Source organism: Lissotriton vulgaris, chromosome 7, assembly GCF_964263255.1.
Source record: "Lissotriton vulgaris chromosome 7, aLisVul1.2, whole genome shotgun sequence".
NCBI lineage: Eukaryota > Metazoa > Chordata > Amphibia > Caudata > Salamandridae > Lissotriton > Lissotriton vulgaris.
The window spans coordinates 1726780253-1726802266 of record NC_141695.1 but is presented as its reverse complement, the minus strand read 5'-3'; the positions used below and the strand labels follow the sequence as shown (position 1 = coordinate 1726802266).

General features: G+C 46.7%; 1 protein-coding gene across 2 annotated transcripts in view; it reads right to left on the bottom strand.

Annotated features, from left to right (window-relative positions):
* The window catches only part of FOXJ2 (forkhead box J2), a 330968-nt gene that overhangs the window by 78268 nt on the left and 230686 nt on the right, over positions 1-22014 (bottom strand). For both annotated transcript variants that reach the window (XM_086932973.1, XM_086932974.1), the window contains exons 8-9: positions 6016-6117; positions 4387-4602 (exon numbers count right to left, since the gene is read on the bottom strand). In XM_086932973.1, coding sequence (XP_086789099.1) covers positions 4387-4602; positions 6016-6117 — 318 coding nt within the window. The remainder of the gene's footprint in view (positions 1-4386; positions 4603-6015; positions 6118-22014) is intronic.

Here is a 22014-nt window from a genome sequence, read left to right as displayed (position 1 = left end):
TGGACCAAGTGCCCAAAAGAACGTCTGACATGGCCTCATTAAACGGCAGCAGAGGCTCGGCCGAGCTTGACTGCTGTTTAAGAACCTCAGTGAGGAGGTTAGTCCTCACGGCCGCGATGGGGAGCTCAAGGCCCAGGGCCTTGGCCGCCCTCATCAGCACCACGCTATAAGCAGACCACTCCTCAGAAGCCACGCTAGGAGGGGAGACAAAACCAGTGTCGGGCGAAGTGTCCAGACCACTGGCCTCCCCAAGCTCTCCTGTCCAGTCCGCAGAAGACTGACACTCACGTGCCAGAGGGTCCTCAGACCCCTCCCAATCCTCATCACCCACTGCCTGGTACTCAGGCCCAAAAGATGGGGCCGGGTCATTGAAATAAAAATCTCCCAGCGGCGTCGGGCCCGAATCGAGGGTAGGACTAGGGACGACTTCCTCCAGGGACGGCGCCAGGGGCGACACCAGTGGGGCCGAAGCACCCGACGGCGCCGGTGCCTAAGCACCCGGCCTGCGTGGTGACCCAGTCGGAGCCGCTTGGCCCGAAGGCGCCGCGGAACCCGACGGAGGAGCGAGCGACCTCATGGCCATGAGGAAGTCAGCAATCTCCCCCGGCGTCGTGTCCTGCCCAGGGACCAGCGGGTGTGGGGAAGGAGGCGATACCTGCGGCTTCAGCGAGCGTCGGGGCGGAGTCAGAAGAGCGATGGTGCCTCTACGACTTCTTGTGCCTCTTACCTGAGGACTTCGAGACCGAAGACAACTCCCAGAACTGTGTTGGCTCCGGCCCCGCGACCTCCTTTCGGACCGGGACCTCAAGCGGCGCGGGGGCAGACTGCCGAAGCTCGAGTCGCTTACGGGACTGCTCCCATCTAGCCTTAGATGTCAGGGCCCGGCAGTCGGAGCAGGACTTGTCGTCGTGGTCCAGGCCCAAACAGTGCAGGCACCGGCGATGGAGGTCGGTAACCAACATCAGTCGGCGCGGGGCTTGAACCCGGGCATACCTACCGGCACCGTCGGAGTCGATAGACTTCGAAAAATGGATCAAAAAGGATCTCAAAAGGTTAGTCAAAAAGTGACTTGGGTACAACTTTTTCCAGACCTGCGCTAGCTGGCGCAGAAAAAAGAAGAACTGACGTCAGCACGCGGAGGCGGCAATCACGGCACCCACGACGCCGACGACGGACGCGGACGACGCCTACCTACGCGCATGGGTACTGCTACGCAAAAATTTCCGGATCCAGTCTGACGCCTGGGGATATTCTAAGGTAAGGAATCTATCACTAACGTGTCTCTTTCAGATAGTTATTTTGCAGACAATTACATCAAGTGCGGTTATTACAGCGGGAGTCTTTACATCAGTGTGTTTTTACATAACAGTATTTGTACTTTGCATCACTGAAGGCAAGTGTATTTTCAATTAACATTTTTTTAAACTAATTCTAAACATTTTTAAAATAAAATTGGTTATTCTAATAAGCTATTTAATTTTAATACAAAATTCCTACATTTTGAAAAGCATTATTCATTCATTTTTTATCACAGTGTAATTTTTCAATTGCATTAGTTATATGCATGTTTGTTTATAGGGAGAGATGCACCTGCGTCTCTATGATGTTTTGGGAATATAAAAAAATCATCCTTTTGTTTTGACACAAACCACCAACCCCTCATCCGTTTAAAATTAATAATTAGATTATTGCTTTGGAAGGTAAAGTGCCTCAACCCACCTTTTAAAATTATTTTTTCATCTCCTTAGGGGGATGAAATCCTAGCCCCTATTACAGAGGGCAATAGCTTTCCTTCAGCATCACAATCCTTGAGACTGCCTTCGTGGTGTTGAAACTGGGACTCCGCTTTCAGGAATGTTTTCAGTGGCTAGAAGCATTTGTGGTCATGAGATTTCCCACTGGAGGTCACAACACTCACCCATGTCTCCAAATAAGCTGCAGCCACAATGCCGCTTCATGACTCCTGTGTCACTATCAAGCAATGACGAAAGCATTAACAGGACACGAGCACCACTCCCAAGTGACTTAAGTCCAGGGGGAAGGAGCAAGGTTGCAAATTAAAGAGTAATCATTGGCTACTCCACTGGCCAACCCATGCTAATGTAGCACGCTTAGCTGGTTCCTTTTAAAAAAGATTTAAGGAGCTTTTTAATCTGGAGAAGGTGAGCTTCACCTCAGACATGCATCAGCTGTTAAGAGCAATACCACCTAAGAAACACTTTTTTCTGACGGAGCTTCATGCCACCTGGGTTCACATCGAAAATGCCATGGCTTACTCCTCTCAAAGAATTCTGCTTTGGCTGTTTTTCCAAAGTACCAAGCTCTCAACTCCTTCCAAACATCATGGCGTACAGTATCCAAAGCTTTTGCTTCAAATGTTCTGGTACTCTGGGTCAAAATTTTCTGCAAATTATGCACAAATCTGACTTACTGTCCCAAGATATGCACTATTTATAAGCACTGTGTTGGTCTACCCATGGAACCATCTTGGGCAACTACAACAAAACCAAAATTAAAGGTTTCCCAAACTATCAAAGCAAATTATGGAATCCATACATTTCTGAAAGAAAATAAGTTACTTACCTGTAACTGTAGTTCACCAGTATTAGAATCTTTCATAGATTCACATGCTTGAATCATTCTCAGTTGTCAAGATGGGAGTCCCTCGTTATTTTACGTATTAATACAAAATTAATTCCTAAAGTCCCACTGGACTTTCATCTTAATGAGCCTGTAATTCTCAAATCATTCTTTCCAAACCAACAAACGTCTGCTGAGCGAGCACTGTACTCGCAGGATATCAGGAGGTGCTTAAAGTTATTTGGACACAACTAAGTTTTTGAAAAACCAACCAGCTTTTTGTGACCTACAGCTCACCAAGGAAGGGCTTTCCTCTAAGGAAGCATAGCATATCCAGATGGATATCCAGAGCCATTCTTTTCTGTCATCAAAATGCAGGTCGGCCGTAGAACTCAAAAGTACGAGCTCATTCCACAAGAGCCATATCCAATGGCGTTTGCTGTGGTGTCGTTACCAGATATCTGCAGAGCAGCAATCTGGAAAAGTTCACACATCATCACTGTTTGGATTCAGACAGGCTCAAAGATGCAGCAATAGGACATATTTTTTAATAAAGGTGAGACGTTTTAGTCTTCCCACCATCCGCTTCAATTGTTTACACACATTTTTCTCTGCTGTTTCTGACATTCTCTGTATTATGGTTTTCACCCTCATGATGTGTTGTAGCTCTGCAAAATATGCTTATTATTGCTTGCTTTTCTGATTCAAGTATGTGAATCTATGTAAGTTCCAATACTGGAGTAAGAAAATAAGTTACCTGTAACTGTAGTTCTCCAGCATTGGAATCTTTCATAGATTCACATGCGACCCACCTACCTCCCAGGAGAAGCTCACCTTTATTTCTCTTAAGAGTAATACTAGGTGTAGGCACTAGCGCTCTGAAAATCTGAATGCAGCTTGTCTAGGGAAGGTTCTAAAGAGTGGTATGATCTGATTGGTTGACTCTTAAATTTGGTCCTTTTTTTTAATAATGACAGTGACATGTTACTAAACAAAAAGGCCTAAGGCCTCTATGTTCTATAGCTCTTGTGACATTGCTTTTCTAAGGTACCTGGGACTCCCATCTCGACGATGGGGGAATGGCTCAAGCATATTAATCTATGAAAGTGTCAATACTAGAGTAAATAAATTAACACAATGCAATAGAAACGAAGCTATATACAACAAAACAATTAAAAACACCTCAATTTATCATTGATTTTCCAAAATAAAATGATAATAAATTGTAAACTTTTGTTCTGGTCAACCCTGAAGACCCCATACCCCTGTGACCAGAAGGAGAATAAAACCATCTAAAGAGGGATACAGCTGAGTTGTAGTGCACAAGTCGAAATCATTAGAGGCTCATTAATAACATCCCACAAATGAAACATTTTTAAAGTTAACAAAGTTACTTTCTTCGACCACCTCCTAAATAGCAGAAGGATGCAAACAAATCAAGATTATGCCCCTCTAAATATATGTGGGAGTAGAAGTTTGGCGAAAAACAAACGCCCTTGTCCTGTGTTCTCAGTTGTGATATAAATTTGCAAGTGACTAATAGCCGTAACCCCTCTATCCGTATTCCTCCCATCTTCTGTCCAATTTGTATAGCTTAGCTCAGTCTATGCTCTGCACTACTAGAGTACCTGTATTAGCATTAATCAAAGTACAGAACATTTTTTTACGTCGTTGAGTCAATGTCAATGAATGGGTATTGAGGACAGCTGTGCACTCCCTAGGTCTGTGCCCCTTTGTTGTGCGCCCATGTACCTGCATGCTAATCTGGCTATCTGGAATAGCTATCTGTCCAGCTCAGTCGCATACCTTGGTTGAGTCCATGCTCTGCTTTGCCAGAATTCATGGCGCAGGAGCTAGATGTGGGTGGCATGCAGGCCCCTGTTCCTGCATGGCTCTGGGTTTGATTGGGTGCCAATCCTGTATGGTTCAGAAAGTGGTTGAGAGAGTCACACAGGTTGGCGATATGGTGCTGGTCCAGGCTCCAATTTCTCTGCTCCGCCTGCCTCAGGCTATCCATCAGCTCTGGAGACACAAAAACGGAGCAAAACGGATATCAAAGAAGGGCCACAAAACAAGCACTACCACACAAATTATCAGTATACTCAATACATTTCTTTTTCATCTCCTTTGATATCCCCCTATAAATATTTTCTATACTATTCCACACTGACTCTTCTGTTCTTTACTTCGGTAAGAATTACAGCATCCTTCGCTTTCTCTCCATTTCTTGCTCCCACATCCCAATTCTACTCCACTCTCACCGCTTACTCCTTAAGTGCATTTGACTCTTCAAATGGTACATAACATAAACCTCCACCTTTATTTCCTCTTCTACCTTCATCTTGTTATCTTTCAATGCTTCCATCTCTTCCTCACCCTATCCCTTCACCTCCCAGTCCTGCATCTCTGGTCTGAATAGTCCCTTTCCCTTTTATTACACAATCTGCCTTAAACTTTCATAACCACTTCTGCCTATCATCTTTTAGGAATCTCTCTCTGTGAAATTAGAATATAGGAAAACCTGTACTAATTTCCTTTTCGGTTTCTTCCTCTTTGTCTGCTTGCATTCTTTTCAACCCTCCCAGACAGCCTATACATCATACATCCTCTATTTGTGAAAAGCTCTTCTGTCACACATTTCTCTCTGGTTCAACTCAATCCCTTACTACTCACGTTTGCTTTCCTGCTCACTCTTGCTCCTTCTTTTTTCCTTACTCTTTCACATTGTTGATTAACCAGCTCTCTAATCAGTTTGTTTCTTACCTTTACTTTCTCCCAATTTACCGAGTGAGGCAGAAGTATTTAATACCAAAAGCTTCTCTGCCAAATAACAAAAGTGACTTTCTTGAATTTAGAGGGGCACTGGCAGGCCACTCCACATATCAAACTACAGTTTTTTTCAGCTGTAGAAAGCATTTTAGTTTTTATTCATTTACTAAGCTATGCTATAAGAAATGATGGTGCATAGAGCATAATGAGGCAGAGCATAGGCATATAGACCATTCCAAGGGATGGCAATATAAAGCCCGTATGTCTCAATGGTTCTTTGTAGCCCAGGGATGTTCAAAGTATGCAAGGCAAAATAGTCTCCGTTTGCCAAGATACTGGGTGAGTAGGTGAGGTGGAGGAGAAAGAGAAAATTCTTGCTCCTTCTTGAAGGAAGGATGACAAAATTCTTTGGCGTCAATGGGGAGGAGGGTGCTCTACTGGCGGGATGCAATCAGGAGGAATCATTTCAATTTGTGATGCTGCAGGAGGAGAGAAGGGAATTAAGACTCGGGATCTGTGAAGGGCATCGAATTTAAGCCATTGGCTAGTTGAGCTGCAGTGTATTTTGTCAAAATGGAAGGTACGGTGGAGCCATTACTGGAATTTAAGGCAGCTTCATCCTCTCTCCCCTCTACATTAACTGCATCACCCCAGTAACGGACTCACCGGAGAACTGTGAAAGGTCGATGTTGGACCAGTCCAGACTGCTGACTATCTTGAAACTCTCCTTCAGCGAGTCGATGTTCGAGCAACAATCAGAGGGCAGCGCTATATGGAAAGAAGATCACAGGAAAATGAGTTTTGTGTGCGATAAGAACAGTAAAAACAGACACCAGTTTTACTACAGTGCAAGGCCTTCTCTGGGACGTATCCTATATAAGTAATGCCATTTAACCTTGTGGCTGAAGGTCACCAATACTACTGCCCTCCATTTCGATAAATAACTTGCTCACTTTAGGCACTTGACTGCCAGGGGTAGTGAAACTGGCCAGTCAGGGCTTATTACAGGAGGTTAAAGGATAGCGGAACTCAGGATACAGCATAATACAATGAATAATCCTTAATAACCCAATATGCAGCCACTGCTATAACGGTTACAATTATGATACAACACATGACTATTTTAGCAGGACCCTAAAATAGGCTGTGAATTATCTTCTTGGCCAGTTTCAATGGCGACAAAGATATACTAAAGACCTTACTCAATGGTCAAGTGTTAATACAATAAAATTACCTGTTCAGTGTGTTTTTTTCATGTTCTGTGCAAGAATCAAATCACTCCATGTATCTGAGCATAAAAATGACACATTCAAAGTCACCACATGTGTTCTGCCTAAGTAATCCTTGTGTTAACTCGCACAGTACATATCTTGCTTATAACAATTTGTATATTCATTGCCTGCATACTAACTGTTGTTAACTTGCCCCAATAAATTTGGTGGGGTTGTGCAGCAGACAGTCACATCTACTTAGCGGAATCAAATCAAGAGCAAACCTCCCACTAGTTCTTGCGTACTAGCAGAGGGCTTCCTAAGAGGAGATATGGAGGCGAAGAAGGAGTTGGGTTCTTCCATAAAGAACCCAGAATGTCTCAAAGTGGCACATATTTAAAAGCAACGAGGAAGCAATGCCAAGGTCATCTCTGAAAGGCAAGCAGACTTGGAGCACAGTCCATCACAGGCTAATATTACCATTAGTAGGCTGGCAGACTTGAGTAATAGTCTGTCACATGCTAAGATCACTTCTAAAAATCGTGTAGGAGCGACTAAGGGTTAGCCAGATGACGGATTTGTTTCTGAAAAATGTATCAAGCCGATCCAGTAACAGGTCACACAAAGATTAGTCAAGCCAGGGACAGTCATATCACAATAACCTCTGCAAAGTTTACTCGTGAAGAATCAGTCTTTCATCTAAAAGTTAGACAGAGGCAGTCAAATCTCAAGTACCCTCATGTATTTGACTGACACCACAAGGCACTACCGCATCGCGTGCAGGACATTAAATAAACACTTAAATCAAAGGAATTTTTTTACAGACTACATCCACTCTGAGGGGTCTCCTGGTGCTACTGAGACACAATGGATGTTTATTGTTGCCCAACACAACGATAATCATTTTATTGACGTCCGAAGGACAAAGAATGCATGGACCACTGGGTTCTGAACCTGTGAGCATGGTGTCAATCATATATCCCTGAAATGGATGTATTAGTCAACTCAGCCCCTAACCCAGATTAAATGATTATTTTCAACAAATGGAAAAACCAGTATGTGAACATTTTATTTTACTCCTACTTTAAGGAATCAAAGTTGAATGGAGACCTGGAGAGTTTAGAGATTAAGTTGCTCAACTGGTAGGTGGAGTAGTAATTTACTTTCCAGGTTCTGTCAAATGTGTTTACTCTCTATATTTATTCAGAGGGCCGAAGCCTTAAGCTACGGAGTTTGTTTTTTTAAACAGCAAAGTACCTTTATCCTTACAGCAAGGTTCTCATAATGAGGGTGGCAAGAGCCTTGGCATCCAATTCATGGCTAGCGAAGACACAGTAACCAGTGTTCTGTTTAAATTTTTAGGACCTAGTTGCAGAATTTGTTCCTTTTTTTAATGGGTAGCAAAATGCAGCATTTAATCAGCACCGTAACAACATCAGCAAGGGTACTGCATCCCTATGATGGCTGCTCATGGTCATGATTTGCCGGTGGTGAATATACTTGCAGCACTGGTAACCTTCCACTAGGATAACCTGCTCCGAAATCTGAAAAGTCTTTTCAGCCATCAGGATCAGATCGAGGGTGTAAAGGTTCAACTTCCCCACGGTCATTTAGTAATGGAAAATAGCAGAGACAGGCATCCTAAGGGCATGGAAAGGATCAGGATTGCGATGGCTTCCAAATGACGATACCAAAAAGCATGATAAACAAGGTATGTGTCACCTGTGTTTAGGGTTTGTTTTGCTTTCAGGCCAGCCAGGCAGCAAGGGTCTCATATCTCCTGAGCGATCTTGGTTTGCTTCTGTCTGCTGGTCTTGTTCAGGACAGTCGTCACGTCACCTTCTTTCCTCACAAAGCAGTTCAACTCCTCTTCCACAGCTAACAGCAGCAGGGTTTTCAGGAATCGCAGCTTGTGCAAGGATTGAACTACAGCAACCAGCAGCAAGGATTAATTAGCTAGTAATGCATTTGCCAAACACCAATGTTAAGGGTCCTCTCGATGACAAGACAGCATGCGAAGTTCTGGAATCTGAGGTCATATACATAAGCCTCCTCCGGTTTAGGTAGACATACTTTTACCCTTGTGTTAGCAGGCTTCAGGAGCATGAAGTCTAAGGTAAGATCAGTTTGGACTGGACAAGTCACCAATGCAGATTCTCTCCGGGCAAATCCCAAGAATGGTCTGAGAGTGGGAATGGTTCTTCACCCTCAACTTCTAGAGGAAGCAGGACTCCTTTGACTTCTTTCGATGTTTAATGACATGCAGCTTTGAATTTCTAGATAGTCTTCGGATACATAAAGGAACTCTCCTCACAGGACTTGGAAGTAATGTCCTGAACCCAAAGACCAGAGGCATACCTTGTGGTACTGTTTTGTCTCAGACGTTTTTTGTAACAGTTCTTACAAAGTTTAAATACTGACGTTTTAGGAGGTGACATGTTCCCTTGCACACAAGAAAAACAGAAGTTTGAGAAAACACTTGTCCACCGACAAGGAAAAAGAAGAAACGAGCAAGCTAAAGACCTGTGCAAGAAGGCACAGAAAAAAAGAACCGGACATCAACATTTAGGAGTGGTGCTTATATGTGGCGCCATAGTCACTGCCGGGGAGGAACAAAGTCAAAGAAGAGCCACATGACACCACCTACTGGCATGTGGAGCAATCCAATTTAAATCTTTCTGAACCAGTCTGGTACCTACGGATATTAAAAAGTTGAGTAATATGCAATTAAAAGTATCTATCAGAAGTACAGGATTAGAGGGTAGGGGTAGTTTCACTGCATTGATGGGAATATACATGCAGAAAAGTGAAGAAAATGGTTACTTCCCCCACTTTATAGGTAAGAATAGTTTCAGGGACGGTGTCCCAAATACAGACTGCCATGTAGACTGTCATATCTACAACGAACACGTAACAACCTGGAAGCAGACTACCACCTTCACCTATGTACATAGTATTTAAAAATAGACACCTTACATTAATTTGGTTACATTGAACCTCAAACACATACCACCCAAAAATTAAGCAAGGCAACAGGTCCAGTTATGAGGGACTGCATGGATTAACAGAGAGCAAACAGACAGTCTTCCCACAGGGGGTACAGAAAGAAGACTTATCTCTTTAGAAAAACGAAAGTCAAAGGCCAGACCTAATGAGTATTAGCAAAGCCAATAGGTTTCACCTTTGGGACTTATTGGCCTTACAATGATGCACAGCATCGCTGATGCCATGAAGCATTGCAACCACCCCCAGAAGTGTGCATGCTGTGGTAATGTGTATAACCACATTTAAAAAAACAAGATTTGATCCGGACAATTCTTTGCTCTGTTGAGAAACCGGTAATATTATGAGGATAGGCACTTTAATACGCTCCTAATTCACAGCACTGCAGTGCTCAAGGGTGGAGACGTGGATGAACCATCCCCACTCTTAGCAAATATCCGGCAGCCACATGTGCTTGGCTCATGAATATCATGAGCAGGTCATCAGCGAATGCAAATATCTTATTTGTGAAGGGTCAACAGCACTTATCTTTGTGGGCGGGTTAATGCTAAGCTCAACCAGGTCTTGATTTCAATAGCATAAGACAGTCAAAAAAATAGGTGTACATGCTGCTTCAAGAAGCCAGTGAGTTTATATCAGATAATTAGGCAGAAAGTGTGCTATTATATTCAAAAATCGTTTTTTCAGCCAGAAATCTCATTCTCGCCACTATAGAGAAAGATGCGTATAGACTCTTCTTGTAATATATGTATGTGTGAAATTCACAGTCTTGTATTTTCATGATTATACTTGTGCTTTTAATATTGCCAGCACAGCTAGAAGTATCCCTCACACAGAGGATGGGAACTCCTTAGCAGTTTTCTGCAGAACTTTAAACACATTTTTTTTTAAAAAAGCAGCATATACCCAGAGGCAGAGATGCAAACAGGCAACTGGGCCACACAATCTGGTACCAGAGATTTCAAGAGAGGGAGGCAGAAAATGCACAGACAAAACTAGACCTAGGCAACATGTTTTGGTTTTTCACAAATGAATGCATTGAGTAGATTACAACCCCAGAGACTGCCCAATGTGGTCAAACAAAGTCTATAGGTTGAATAATAGGTTCCAAGACAAGAGTCAACCTAGGTAGCTGCATATATAAGATTCATATGAGAATCTACTGTGTAGAGGAATAAACCGATGCACCTTTTACAGAAGTCACAAGTATTTTAGGTGCCTTTGGTTGTACGAGTGTTTAGCACCATTATGCATTTAGGAACCTACCCCTGGGCACGAAATATATTTCTCACCGTAGGGGCGGGCAGTTTTTGGGAGCAGGAGGTGCTTCTGGGCGTACAATCAGCCTTTCTAGGAGTCAACATTCTCCACGCAGGGCTCGCCCCTCTTAGGTTTTGATTGTGGCTCTGAAAATGAGTTGTAATTGCCATGCTGCGCAGACACTAATCATGTCTTATCTGCTTGCAGAGGGAAGGGAGCAATTTATTGGGGGCCGTTCCTACATTCTGAAACATCTCTTGTTGAGGCGGCAGCAGCATGCAGGGAGAGTGGGAGAGGGGAAAATATAGTACCTCAATCACATCAGGAGCAGTGCAATCTGTGCTTAGTCCCTGACCACAAAAATCATAGGAAATTATGTTTTACCTACAGTGGCAAATGGAAGAGGCAGCAAATTAGAGTGACAGGAAGCTTTGCAAATGGTAAGCAATGGGAGGGCTCCAAGCCCATTTTGAATACAAGAGTGTCTCACAAGCAAGACGCATGCGCTAGTGCATGCTTTCGAAGGCTCAACACTACAAAGGGAGATTTAGGTATTGTTACATTGTAAATCAAGTGACGTCGAATCTGGAATGTAGCAGCTAGTTCTGCAAACTAGGGTACTACCTCCGGCTTATTTCTTCCAGTCCTGCAGCCCCATGCTCGAGATCGATGAAAGCAGAACAGAGTAGCAGAACAAAATGGTGAAGTCAGGATCACTTACAGGTGTACACTAAAAAGGAGGCGGGACAGAATACAACAGAGCCCTTAACATTCCTAAAGCTAATGACTAGACACAAAATGCTGCCTCTTGCAGACACTACTACACCTGGAAACGAAGATGCACCTAGAAAGGAAGAATTCCACCAGCCCTGGAGGAGTGGGGACTATCCAGGAAGAGCCAGAAACAAAGAGATCTTGGTGGAGTCAGCCAGAGGAGAACAACCTGCGTGCCTCAGGTGCTGGCGGGCATCAGACCCTGAGTGGTAGTTCCAGTCAGGAAGTGCCGAACTGTGGTTGTTTGCGTCTCTATGTCCAAGACGTGAGATTGAGTCTCAACCTGTGCCACTGTCCCCAGAGAAGTGAGAGCATGGATACTTTAATTCAGTTCTAACAAAAAGTGCTACCACGGCTAGTCCGTTCATGCTGAGAGACACTGATTGTTGTTACCCACTTGCAACTTCAAACAACAACCAGTACCCAGAAGCGGGCAGGTGGCAACCGTGACCAGACCCGCCTGGTGGAGCCACAACTTCAGTTTACATGAAATTCCTGGTGGGTGGTCCTCTGACACCAGCTCCTCATGCCACCCCGCAATATGACCTCACTGGAGGTTATGAAGGCTGCATCTGATCAGGAATTATGCCATCTCTCATAAGTACTGGGAGTCAAGGATGGTTATGTACACATAAACCTTGATTTTTGCAATTAGAGACATTGGGCCACATGCATCAAAAGAAAAACTGGTTACAAACTGGAAGATTCACGGAAACTGCCCCTTTGCAACCGGTATTTTTGCACGTGGGATGCATCACCCTGAATGCAAAAACCGCAATTTAAGGAAAATGCGATTGCATTTAAGGAATCGTAAATTGCGATGCCTCAAATGCAATGCATGATGCCACTGAGAATAGCGATGGTAACTTGCAAAAAACTTTGAAAAATGTGCTAAAGTGCATTTTTCAAAGTTCCTGGTTACACACACACATGCATGTGTGTGTGCAACGTGTTCACATTACAATTTCAAGGGTGCAACAGAGTTTTCCTTTTGGCACCCTTGAAATTGCAGGCACAATATGCAAGTATCTATTGGGTATTCCTAAATTGCGCATGCAATTGCCATTCATTCCTAAGCCATTCCTTAATTGCGAGTCGCAATTTGCGAGTCACAATTGAGGAATGTGTAGGAATCGCAATTTTTTTCAATTCCTACATGCATAGACTATTGCGATTCTATAATTGCGAACCCTTAATATTTGCAATTAAGGAATTGCAAAAGCCTACCTTGATGCATGTGACCCCCTTGTTCTGTTATATTGATTGGTATAGCACACTAATCACCTGAAAGGGTCTCCAGGCGCTTGGTCAAGGTGTGTGGTCCCAAGCTGCTTTTATGACCAAGCAGGTCTTCAGCTTCTTGCGGAACTCAAAAAATGGGGGGATGGCTCTGAAGTGTTGAGGGAGGTTGTTAATGTCTTGGGAGCAATACTGGAGAATTGTTCCAGTGTTGTTTTTGTGGAGGCACGGAGTGTTCCTTTCCATTCTAACCCAGATGGGAGAACCGCTTGGTTTAAAAGAGAAGGAGAACCGCAGGGGAGAGGAGCAGATAGACTGAGGTGCAGTAGCCCTTGAGCCCAGTTTTCTAAACTGTATCTGCTCACTATTATTTGTGTAGTATCTTGTTTGTTTGTAATAAAGTGAAGCACTGGGTTGGACAATCGGTTCTTCCAGTGCGGAGTGATTAAAGTTCTGAACTTGATCCCCGCACACTATCTTCATGAGAAGCCTGTGACTACTCCCTATTAGTACTATTGAAGAAAGTGCTGAAACTGTTCTACCTGTATTTCTGTAGGTCTGTAAAACAGACCTTGAGACATCAAAGGCACATTAACCCAACAGTTGAGGCTCTGTAGCCCTTAGCTAACCCATGTCCACCCCACCCCACACCCTAAGCTTACAATGCCCCTAAGGTGACCGCAGTTTTACATTTACGACTATCTTACTTTTTTTTTACGTATTGCATTAACTTGCCTCCTTGACGGGTAGTCTAGAGGGTCACTATGCATCTAGAAGAGCTTTAAGCGGCAAAACTATTGTTGAAGATACGTAACTGATTTTTTTTTGCAGTGTGGAGGAGGACTGAATGAGGAGAGGTGAAACATGTTTAAGCACTGTTTGGCCCAGTGCTGCTTCTTTCATTGTTTCTGTATCACCACAGTAATGTTTAATTTAACTGTGTTTCGAAGACCATGTTGCAACCATACACGCCCTGTAGTGATACATAAGACGTAAATGCTACGGATACCCCATTGTTTGCTAGTGGAGTGTGCTTCTAACTTTACTTTTAAAAGTTTACTATGTTCTAGCAGGTTTGTACTGTGAACTATTTATCTGGCTTAAGTTCCCTTTGACACTGTTGCACCCAGTGCCTTTGCAGCATGTGCTACAAGGACAAAGAATGATGGTAATTATATAATTTGGTTAACAGGAAAAGCTGATTTCAACTTTGTGTATGCTCTCATAATAACCTTGTCTTTTTGATCAATTAAGTTTGGTTCTTGCACTGAAAGTGCTTGCTGTTCGCAGACGCTTCTTAAAGAGGTAATTGCAATTAAGAAGTCACTTTTTCGCATCAGAGGTTAGAGAGGCAATATGTGTTGACTCTAAGGGGGGCTTCTTTACATCTGCCAACATTAGATTTAAATTCTACTGTGGTGATGGAGGGTATAATCGTTTTACACCCTCTACATGTTTAATTACTGGAAACATGATTTATATGCATTCCTTTAGGGTGTGCTGCAATTCCTGTTAATTATATCCTCAAGGACGTATAGCTAAGCTTCCATTCAACTTCGTGTGTAACGCATCTCACCAAGAAAAAGGTTTGCGAACATCAATGAAGGTATCTTATGCATTTTAATGTGTAATATATTCTAGTTGAAGGTTTACATGCCTCTTTATAATCTCTAAACATTCCTCAAGTGACAATTCTATTTAGGAACCAAGCTGCTAACTAATTCTTTGGAATGGGACAGGCTCCTTCCCTCTCTACATAGTTATTGCAACCTTTGCAAGTATAAAGATCGGAGGACATTCCCCTGTGCTATTTGCATATGGTGTGTTTATGTAGTTTTATATAGTGCAAACTAGGTCCAGGGGCATTGGAGTGCTTTGCAAGAGCACTAGTTACATTACACAAGGTCAGATTAATTTTTATAGGCATGGAGCGTTTAAGTGATTTGTCCAGAATCACAGCATGTTGAGCCAAAGCTGGGACTCACACCTGATTCGCCAGTTCCAAAGCTAGCAGCTCTGGCAGCAAAGCCTCCCCTCTGGTATGATAAATATGTACGGTGTTGCTATCTTAGTGACACACTGGAAGCTTAGAACTTCTCTATGACTAAAGGAATTAACACAATCAGCAGAAACACATATGCAAACATTCTGCACAAGTTAGTAAGCTGTGCATTTCCCCTTTGACTGTGGTGGTAATGCCCTGGTGCAAAGTTTTAGCATTATCTGTTTTCTTTCCAGAAGAAATGCGTTACTTACCTGTAACAGCAGTTATCCAGTATTGGTGTCTTTCATAGATTCACATGCCTGAATCATTCCCCATCGCCGAGACGGGAGCCTCCGGTACATAAAAAAGTAATGTCCTAAGGACATACATAGAGAATATAGGCCGAAGGGCCTCCCCTTTGGGGCCTTTCCACGTCCTTATGTAAAAAGGACCGAACTCTCATCGTTAGCCAATCAGCTCCGACCTCCCTCTAGAACCTTCCCGGGAGGAGCCTCAGTCCCTCAGATTTTCGTACGCACCCAGCTAGGGTGTCGCAGTGTAGACATAGAGGTACGTGAGTCCTTACCGGGGAGGCGGGAGGGTTGCATGTGAATCTATGAAAGACACCAATACTGGATAACTGCTGTTACAGGTAAGTAACGCATTTCTTATCCAGTATTTGGGTGTCTTTCATAGATTCACATGCCTGAATCAGAGTAGCCAGCAGTTATACATACATAGTGGTAAAGCACATTCTCACCTCCAGCAGATCTGCATAAAATTACAGACAACGTGAGAGAAACATGGTAGTATACTGTCATGCATATAGCAGAAAAACCATGAAGAATGTGCATACCTGGATGGCGGGACGAGGTAAGGCTCACCTTATTGGAATAGATGGCGTAGCACCGCTTGTCCCACTGCAGCATCCTTCTGCAGTTCGATGTCCAGGCAGTAATGCTTGGAAAAGGTGTGCGGGGACTTCCAAGTCGCCGCTCGGCAAATGTCTAGGACCGTTACTCCAGCGAAGAGTGCCGCCGACGCGGACATCGCCCTGGTAGAGTGGGCAGCCACTCGGTCCGTCAAAGGCCGTCCGGCCTGATCATGGCAAAACCCAATCGCTGATGAAATCCAGCGGGAGATGCTTTGTTTAGTTAGGGGCAAACCCATTCGCGGGTTGCTGTAAGCTACGAACAGTTGAGAAGATTTCCTGACATCTTTGGTCCTGTCCAAGTAGAATTTGAGACATCTTTTTAGGTCCAAGGAATGCAGCGCCCTTTCTGCCGCTGTGGAAGGGTTGGCAAAAAATGACTTGAGGACAATTGGTTCGTTTAGATGAAAGTCTGAAGGCACTTTAGGTATGAATTTAGGGTTGGGCCTGAGTACCACTCGGTCGTGCCTGAATTGGAGATACGGTTCCTGAATAGACAGCGCCTGAAGTTCGCTGACCCTTCTGGCCGACGTCAGGGCGAGCAGGAGTGCCGTTTTCCAGGAGAGATGTTTGAGAGTGGCCCGATGTATGGGCTCGAAAGGGTGTTTCATTAGTTGGTTGAGCACCAAGTTCAACTGCCAGGTTGGAGGGACTTTCTGAGGCCTCGGAAAGGATCTGTAGAACCCCTTCAGAAATTGCTTTATCAGTCGACTGGACCATAGGGAAGGTCCAGATGAGGTCCTGGTGAATCTAGAAATCGCAGCCAGATGAACCTTAATGGAGGCGTGAGCCAGCCCCGATTGAGCCAGGTGGAGGAGGTACGGTAGCAGCTGCACCGGGGTGACCCGTAGAGGGTGTAAGCCTTGTTCCGAACACCACAAGCAGAACCTCTTCCACTTCAGCGAGTAGGTCTTGTTCGTACTGCCCGCCCTCGCTTTGGCTAGTACGGCCCTGCAGTCCTGCGTGATCTCTAGGTCTCCGAACTCTCGGTGCTCAGGAGCCAGGCTGATAATCTGAGCGAGCGGAGGTTCGGGTGGTGTACCTGGCCTCCGGACATCGTTAAGAGGTTCGGGTGTTGTCGCAGGTGAATCGGGGGCCTGATGGAAAGGCGAAGCAGGTCCGAGAACCAGTGTTGTCTCAGCCAGTATGGAGCAATCAGGATCAGGGTGCACGGCTCCGTCTTCATCTTCCTGAGGAGCCTCGGTATCATCGGGAACGGAGGAAAAGCGTACGCAAACACGCTGAACCAGCCGATGGAAAAAGCATTTCCCAACGACCCCTGTTGGGGATGCCAGCTTGCGTAGCTTGGGCATTTGGCGTTCCCTGCCGTCGCGAAGAGATCGATCCTCGGGGTCCCCCATTGCGAGAAGATGTGGGCCACTGTGTCGCCGTTCAGCTCCCATTCGTGGGAGAGAGAGGTCTGCCTGCTGAGGGCGTCCGCGATGGTGTTGTCCTTCCCGGGAACGTACTCCGCCTTGAGGGAGAGCCCGTGTGCCACCAACCAGTTCCAGATTTTTCGCGATTCTCGCGAGAGAGAGAGAGATCGCGTTCCCCCTTGTTTGTTCAGGTAGTGCATCGTCGTGGTGTTGTCCGTTTTGACGAGCACCGGGGAAGTTCCGATACGTGGCAGGAATGCCTGCAGAGCCAGATACACTGCCCGCAGCTCCAAGAGGTTGATGTGCAGTTGTTTCTCTTGGGCTTCCCATTTGCCGCTGACTCGAAGGTCCAATAGAACAGCGCCCCAGCCTTCCAGGGAGGCATCTGTCGTGATGACCAGAGGCGCCGGAGGGAGGAGGAACTGCAAGCCGGCCGTCAGGTGTTTCCGGTTTCTCCACCACAGAAGGGCCTTTGTGATGGCCGGTGTGATCGTGATAATGTCCTCGAACGAGCCGGAACTCTGTTTCCATTGCCTCGCCAGAGCCTCCTGGAGGGGACGCATGCGGAGCCTGCAGTGCGGTATGAGGAGAATGCAGGAGGACATCATCCCTAGCAGTGAGGTGAATGTCCGTACTTTGATGCGAGACTTCTTGGCCACCGCCGCGGCCAGAGACAGTAATTTGTTGGTCCTGTCCTCCGAGGGGAAAGCCTTTGCGCAATCCGTGTCTAAGGTAGCCCCTAGGAAGGTGATCCTCGTTGATGGAGTAGTGCAGGATTTTTTGAGGTTGATCGTCAAACCCAGCTGTTGAAAAAGTGCGCTGCAGGCGTTGGAGGAAGCGGTCGCGCCCTCCGGAGAAGGGGCCTTCACCAGCCAGTCGTCCAGGTAGGGGAATACCTGGTGACCTCTTTGTCGCAGGAAGGCTGCCACCGGCGCCAAGCACTTCGTGAAGATACGTGGCGCGGATTTTAGGCCGAATGGCAAGACCTTGAACTGATAATGCCTGCCTGCTACTTCGAACCGCAGGTACCTCCTGTGCCTTGTGAGGATGGGGATATGGTAGTAGGCGTCCTGTAAGTCCAGGGAGACCATCGAGTCTCTCCTTTCCAGCGCTCCCAGGATCTCTTGGATCGTTACCATCCGGAAGGATTGACTCCGCAGGAAGGCGTTGAGCGCCCGGAGGTCCAAGATCGGTCTCCATTTGTCCCCTTTCTGTTGGACCAGGAAGAAGTGGGAATAAAATCCCGTCCCCTTCTGGGACGCTGGGACCCTTTCGATGGCTCCTTTGACCAACATGGCGGATACTTCCTTGAGAAGGAGGTGCAGGTGTTTGTGAGCACGCTTCAGCGGAGGAGTGTTGGGAGGGGTGTTGACAATTTCGAGGGAATGTCCAAATTGAATTATTTGTAGTACCCACCGATCCGTAGTGATTTTTCGCCAATTGGGGAGGAAGTGGGTCAGTTTTCCTCCAATTTGAAAGGATTGAGACGGTGGTGGGACTGGCTGGAGTAAATGGTCACTGGCGGCCGCCAGTGCCCTTCTTGGCGGATTTGCCTCTGAAGGACGACCTCCCATAGGACGACTGTCGGTTCTGTTGTTTGTGCTGGGGCTGGTTCCTGTTGCCGTAGGAGTAGGACGACCGATTTTGGTAGGAACCTCTGTAGGAGTACTAGCCTCTGGAGCGGCCCCCCCGAAAGGACTGGTTCCGGGACTGGAGGGAGCCCAGAGCCCTCGCCGTATCGGTATCTTTCTTAATGGCCTGGAGTGCTTCGTCTATCTTCTCCCCAAAGAGAAACTGACCGTCGAAAGGCATGTCCAGCACCTTAGATTGGACCTCTTGTCGAAAGGACGTTGCTTTGAGCCAGCCTTGGCGGCGGAGCACGGCAGCCCCGGCCAACTGGCGGAATCCCGTCATGGCTGCGTCGATGGCGCAGTCGATGATCTCTGCAGCGGAGTTTTGTCCTTCCGCCAGGAGAGCTTTCACTTCGTCCTGGACCGCGGCTGGCAGGTCTTGCAGGTAGGGGGCAATGTCTTCCCATAGCTGGCGGTTGTAGCGCCCTAGCAGGGCGATGGAATTTGCCACTTTGATGGACATGGCGGACGTGGTAGAGAACCGTTTGCCTATGGTGTCCAATTTCCTGCCCTCCTTGTCTGGGGGTGCAGACAGCGGCGAGGAGGGGTTGCGGGATTGCTTTTGGGCCGCCTGAGTCACAACCGAGTCCGGTTTGGGGTGGCCGGTCAGGCAGGCTGGTGCGGTGATCGGGGCCTTATATTTTTTGTCTAGGCGCGGAACCACCGCAGGCACCGAGGCAGGCGTAAGCATCAACTTCTTGCCCTGTTCCCACAGAAAGTCTATAAGTGGAATAGACTTGGCCGACTTCTGGCTGTGCTCCTTGAAATCATGGAGGAAGCATTCTGTTTCCGTGGATTCCACCGCCATGTGAAACCTCTTAGCTGCCCTGTCCACCAGTTTGTGGAAACCCCCAACGTCCGGCGCTTCAGACTGGCGCGGTCGCGGGGATGCCGGGGTAGACGAATGGTGTGATGACGCAGCATCGGCTTCGTCGTCTCTGTGGTCCGAGTCGACGTCTTGCACTTCACCTTCCTCCAAGTCCGTCTCCTCCTCCTCGTCCTCAGAGGAGTCCTCTACCGGAGGCTGGGGCCGAGCACGAGGCTGGGGTTGGTTCCGAGGTCGGGCCTGGAGAGCGGAAGGGCGCGAGGCAGACGGTTGCGCCTGGGTGACCGGCACCTGGGTTCCGCTGTCGGCATCCGGGAACCGTTGTTTATAGTCCTGCACGAGGCTGCGCAAATCGTTGACCAGAGACACGGGCAAACAGATCATCGGGGTGTTTTCCGTGCGGACACTTACGGAACGTTCCTGATACATGACTTCCTCCTGGTCCTCGTGAACGTCGGATAGGGAGGTGGCCGGATCGGGTTGGTTTTCCTCCTCGGACTCCTCACTCCGCAGTGCATCCTGCTCCTGCTCGGGCGTCAACCCCTTCGTTGGGGGAACCGAGGAAGGTGGAATTGAGTGAATGGAGACTTCGACCAATCTGGATTCCTTCCAAGATGGCGCCGGGGTCCCTTCCGACGGCGTGCGTGAAGATGGCGCGGCCGCCGGTTGGGTTGGCGACTTGAACGATTCCGATAGTGTCGATGGCACCAATTTCTGCGGGGATAAGTGAACCGTCGACTTACTGGTGCTAGAGCCTTCAACTTGAGATTTCTTGGGTGAAGGCGGACCTTTTGAACTTGACCTCGACTGTTTAGGTGACGATCCTTCGGTATGAGATTTCTTCGGCGAAGGCGGACCTTTTGAAGTAGACTTGGACCTCTTAGGCGACGATGACGCAGACAGTGGGGACACCGTCGATGATCCTGTTTTCGTCTTGGACGAAGACTTCAGAGGAATGGTAGAGGAGACCGGTGCGCCTGAGGACGCAGTGGTGGTCGTTGTGGCCGTCGCGGAGGGCGATGAGGCCGTAGTGGTCGACACTGTGGTCGAGACCGAGGTGGTCCGCTTAGTAGATGGAGCGGGTTTCTTGAACCTCTGGTCGTCTCTAACAGACACGGAGGAGGTGGTGGAACGTGCCTCCGAAGGTTTCCTGTGCGCCTTCTTGGGAGGAGTGTCTGTTTCTCCAGGGGACTGCTCCCTGGGTCTCTTCTTGGAGACTTTGGAGGACCCGGAGACACTACCCTCGGAAGATTCCAGAGTGTCTCTGTCCTTAAGCCTGTCGAGCCATTCGAGAAGGCGAGCCTCTCTTTCCTTTACAGTCTTCTTTGGGAAGGCTCTACACACCCTACACTTGTCAGAGACGTGGTCAGGGTACAGGCAGTACAAGCACAGATCGTGCTTATCCTCCGCTTGAATCCGCTTCTTGCCGCAGGAGGAACAGGCCCTGAGAAGGGCTTTCTTTTGCGAGTCCGCCATGGATGAAGCCTTTTTATTGGATTCCGACATGGGAGACGGCAGTCGAAGATAGGATAATTATTCTTTTGAACAAAGGTACTTCCAGAGAAGTTTGAGACTTCGAAGCAAGAAAAACCTGAAGAGCTCAGGTTGGAGACTCCCTAGCACAACGTGCGGTAGAAAATCTGAGGGACTGAGGCTCCTCCCGGGAAGGTTCTAGAGGGAGGTCGGAGCTGATTGGCTAACGATGAGAGTTCGGTCCTTTTTACATAAGGACGTGGAAAGGCCCCAAAGGGGAGGCCCTTCGGCCTATATTCTCTATGTATGTCCTTAGGACATTACTTTTTTTTGTACCGGAGGCTCCCGTCTCGGCGACGGGGAATGATTCAGGCATGTGAATCTATGAAAGACACCCAAATACTGGATAAACTGCTTTAACTCCCACATGTGTGAGGTGCCAAAGTGCCCGCTTAAATGAGCTACTTGTATGCCGACCACAACTGTACATGATTTGTCCCCACTCAGATGTATCTTGCATTTGCCCACCTTAAAATGACTCATGCCAAGTTTGAGAAGGGATAGGCTATCACCATCCCTGCTTGTTCAGATAAAACATTGCAGTTGTGTTGTACGTTAACACTTGTACAGTGTTGAGAATTTGAAGTTGGTATGCTTTTAGTGGTGGGTAAATTGCCTTACGTTCCTGGTATTGTATGTGTTTCAGTGCCTTTTGTGAGGACCACTAAACCCTTACCTTCAGTTTTCCAAAGTGTGTGCCCAATCCCACATGCAATGAATCTTGTATGATGGCTTGTGGGGATGATGTCTTCAAAAGACTACCTACTATCATATTGGTTTTGCGACACCATTTTAGTTCCATGTGGATCTTTCCAGTCTCTGTGTATTCGTGATCACTGACCGTTAATTTGTAGATTGATATAGTGTGCAGCCGTGCATATGGAATCAAATCAATAC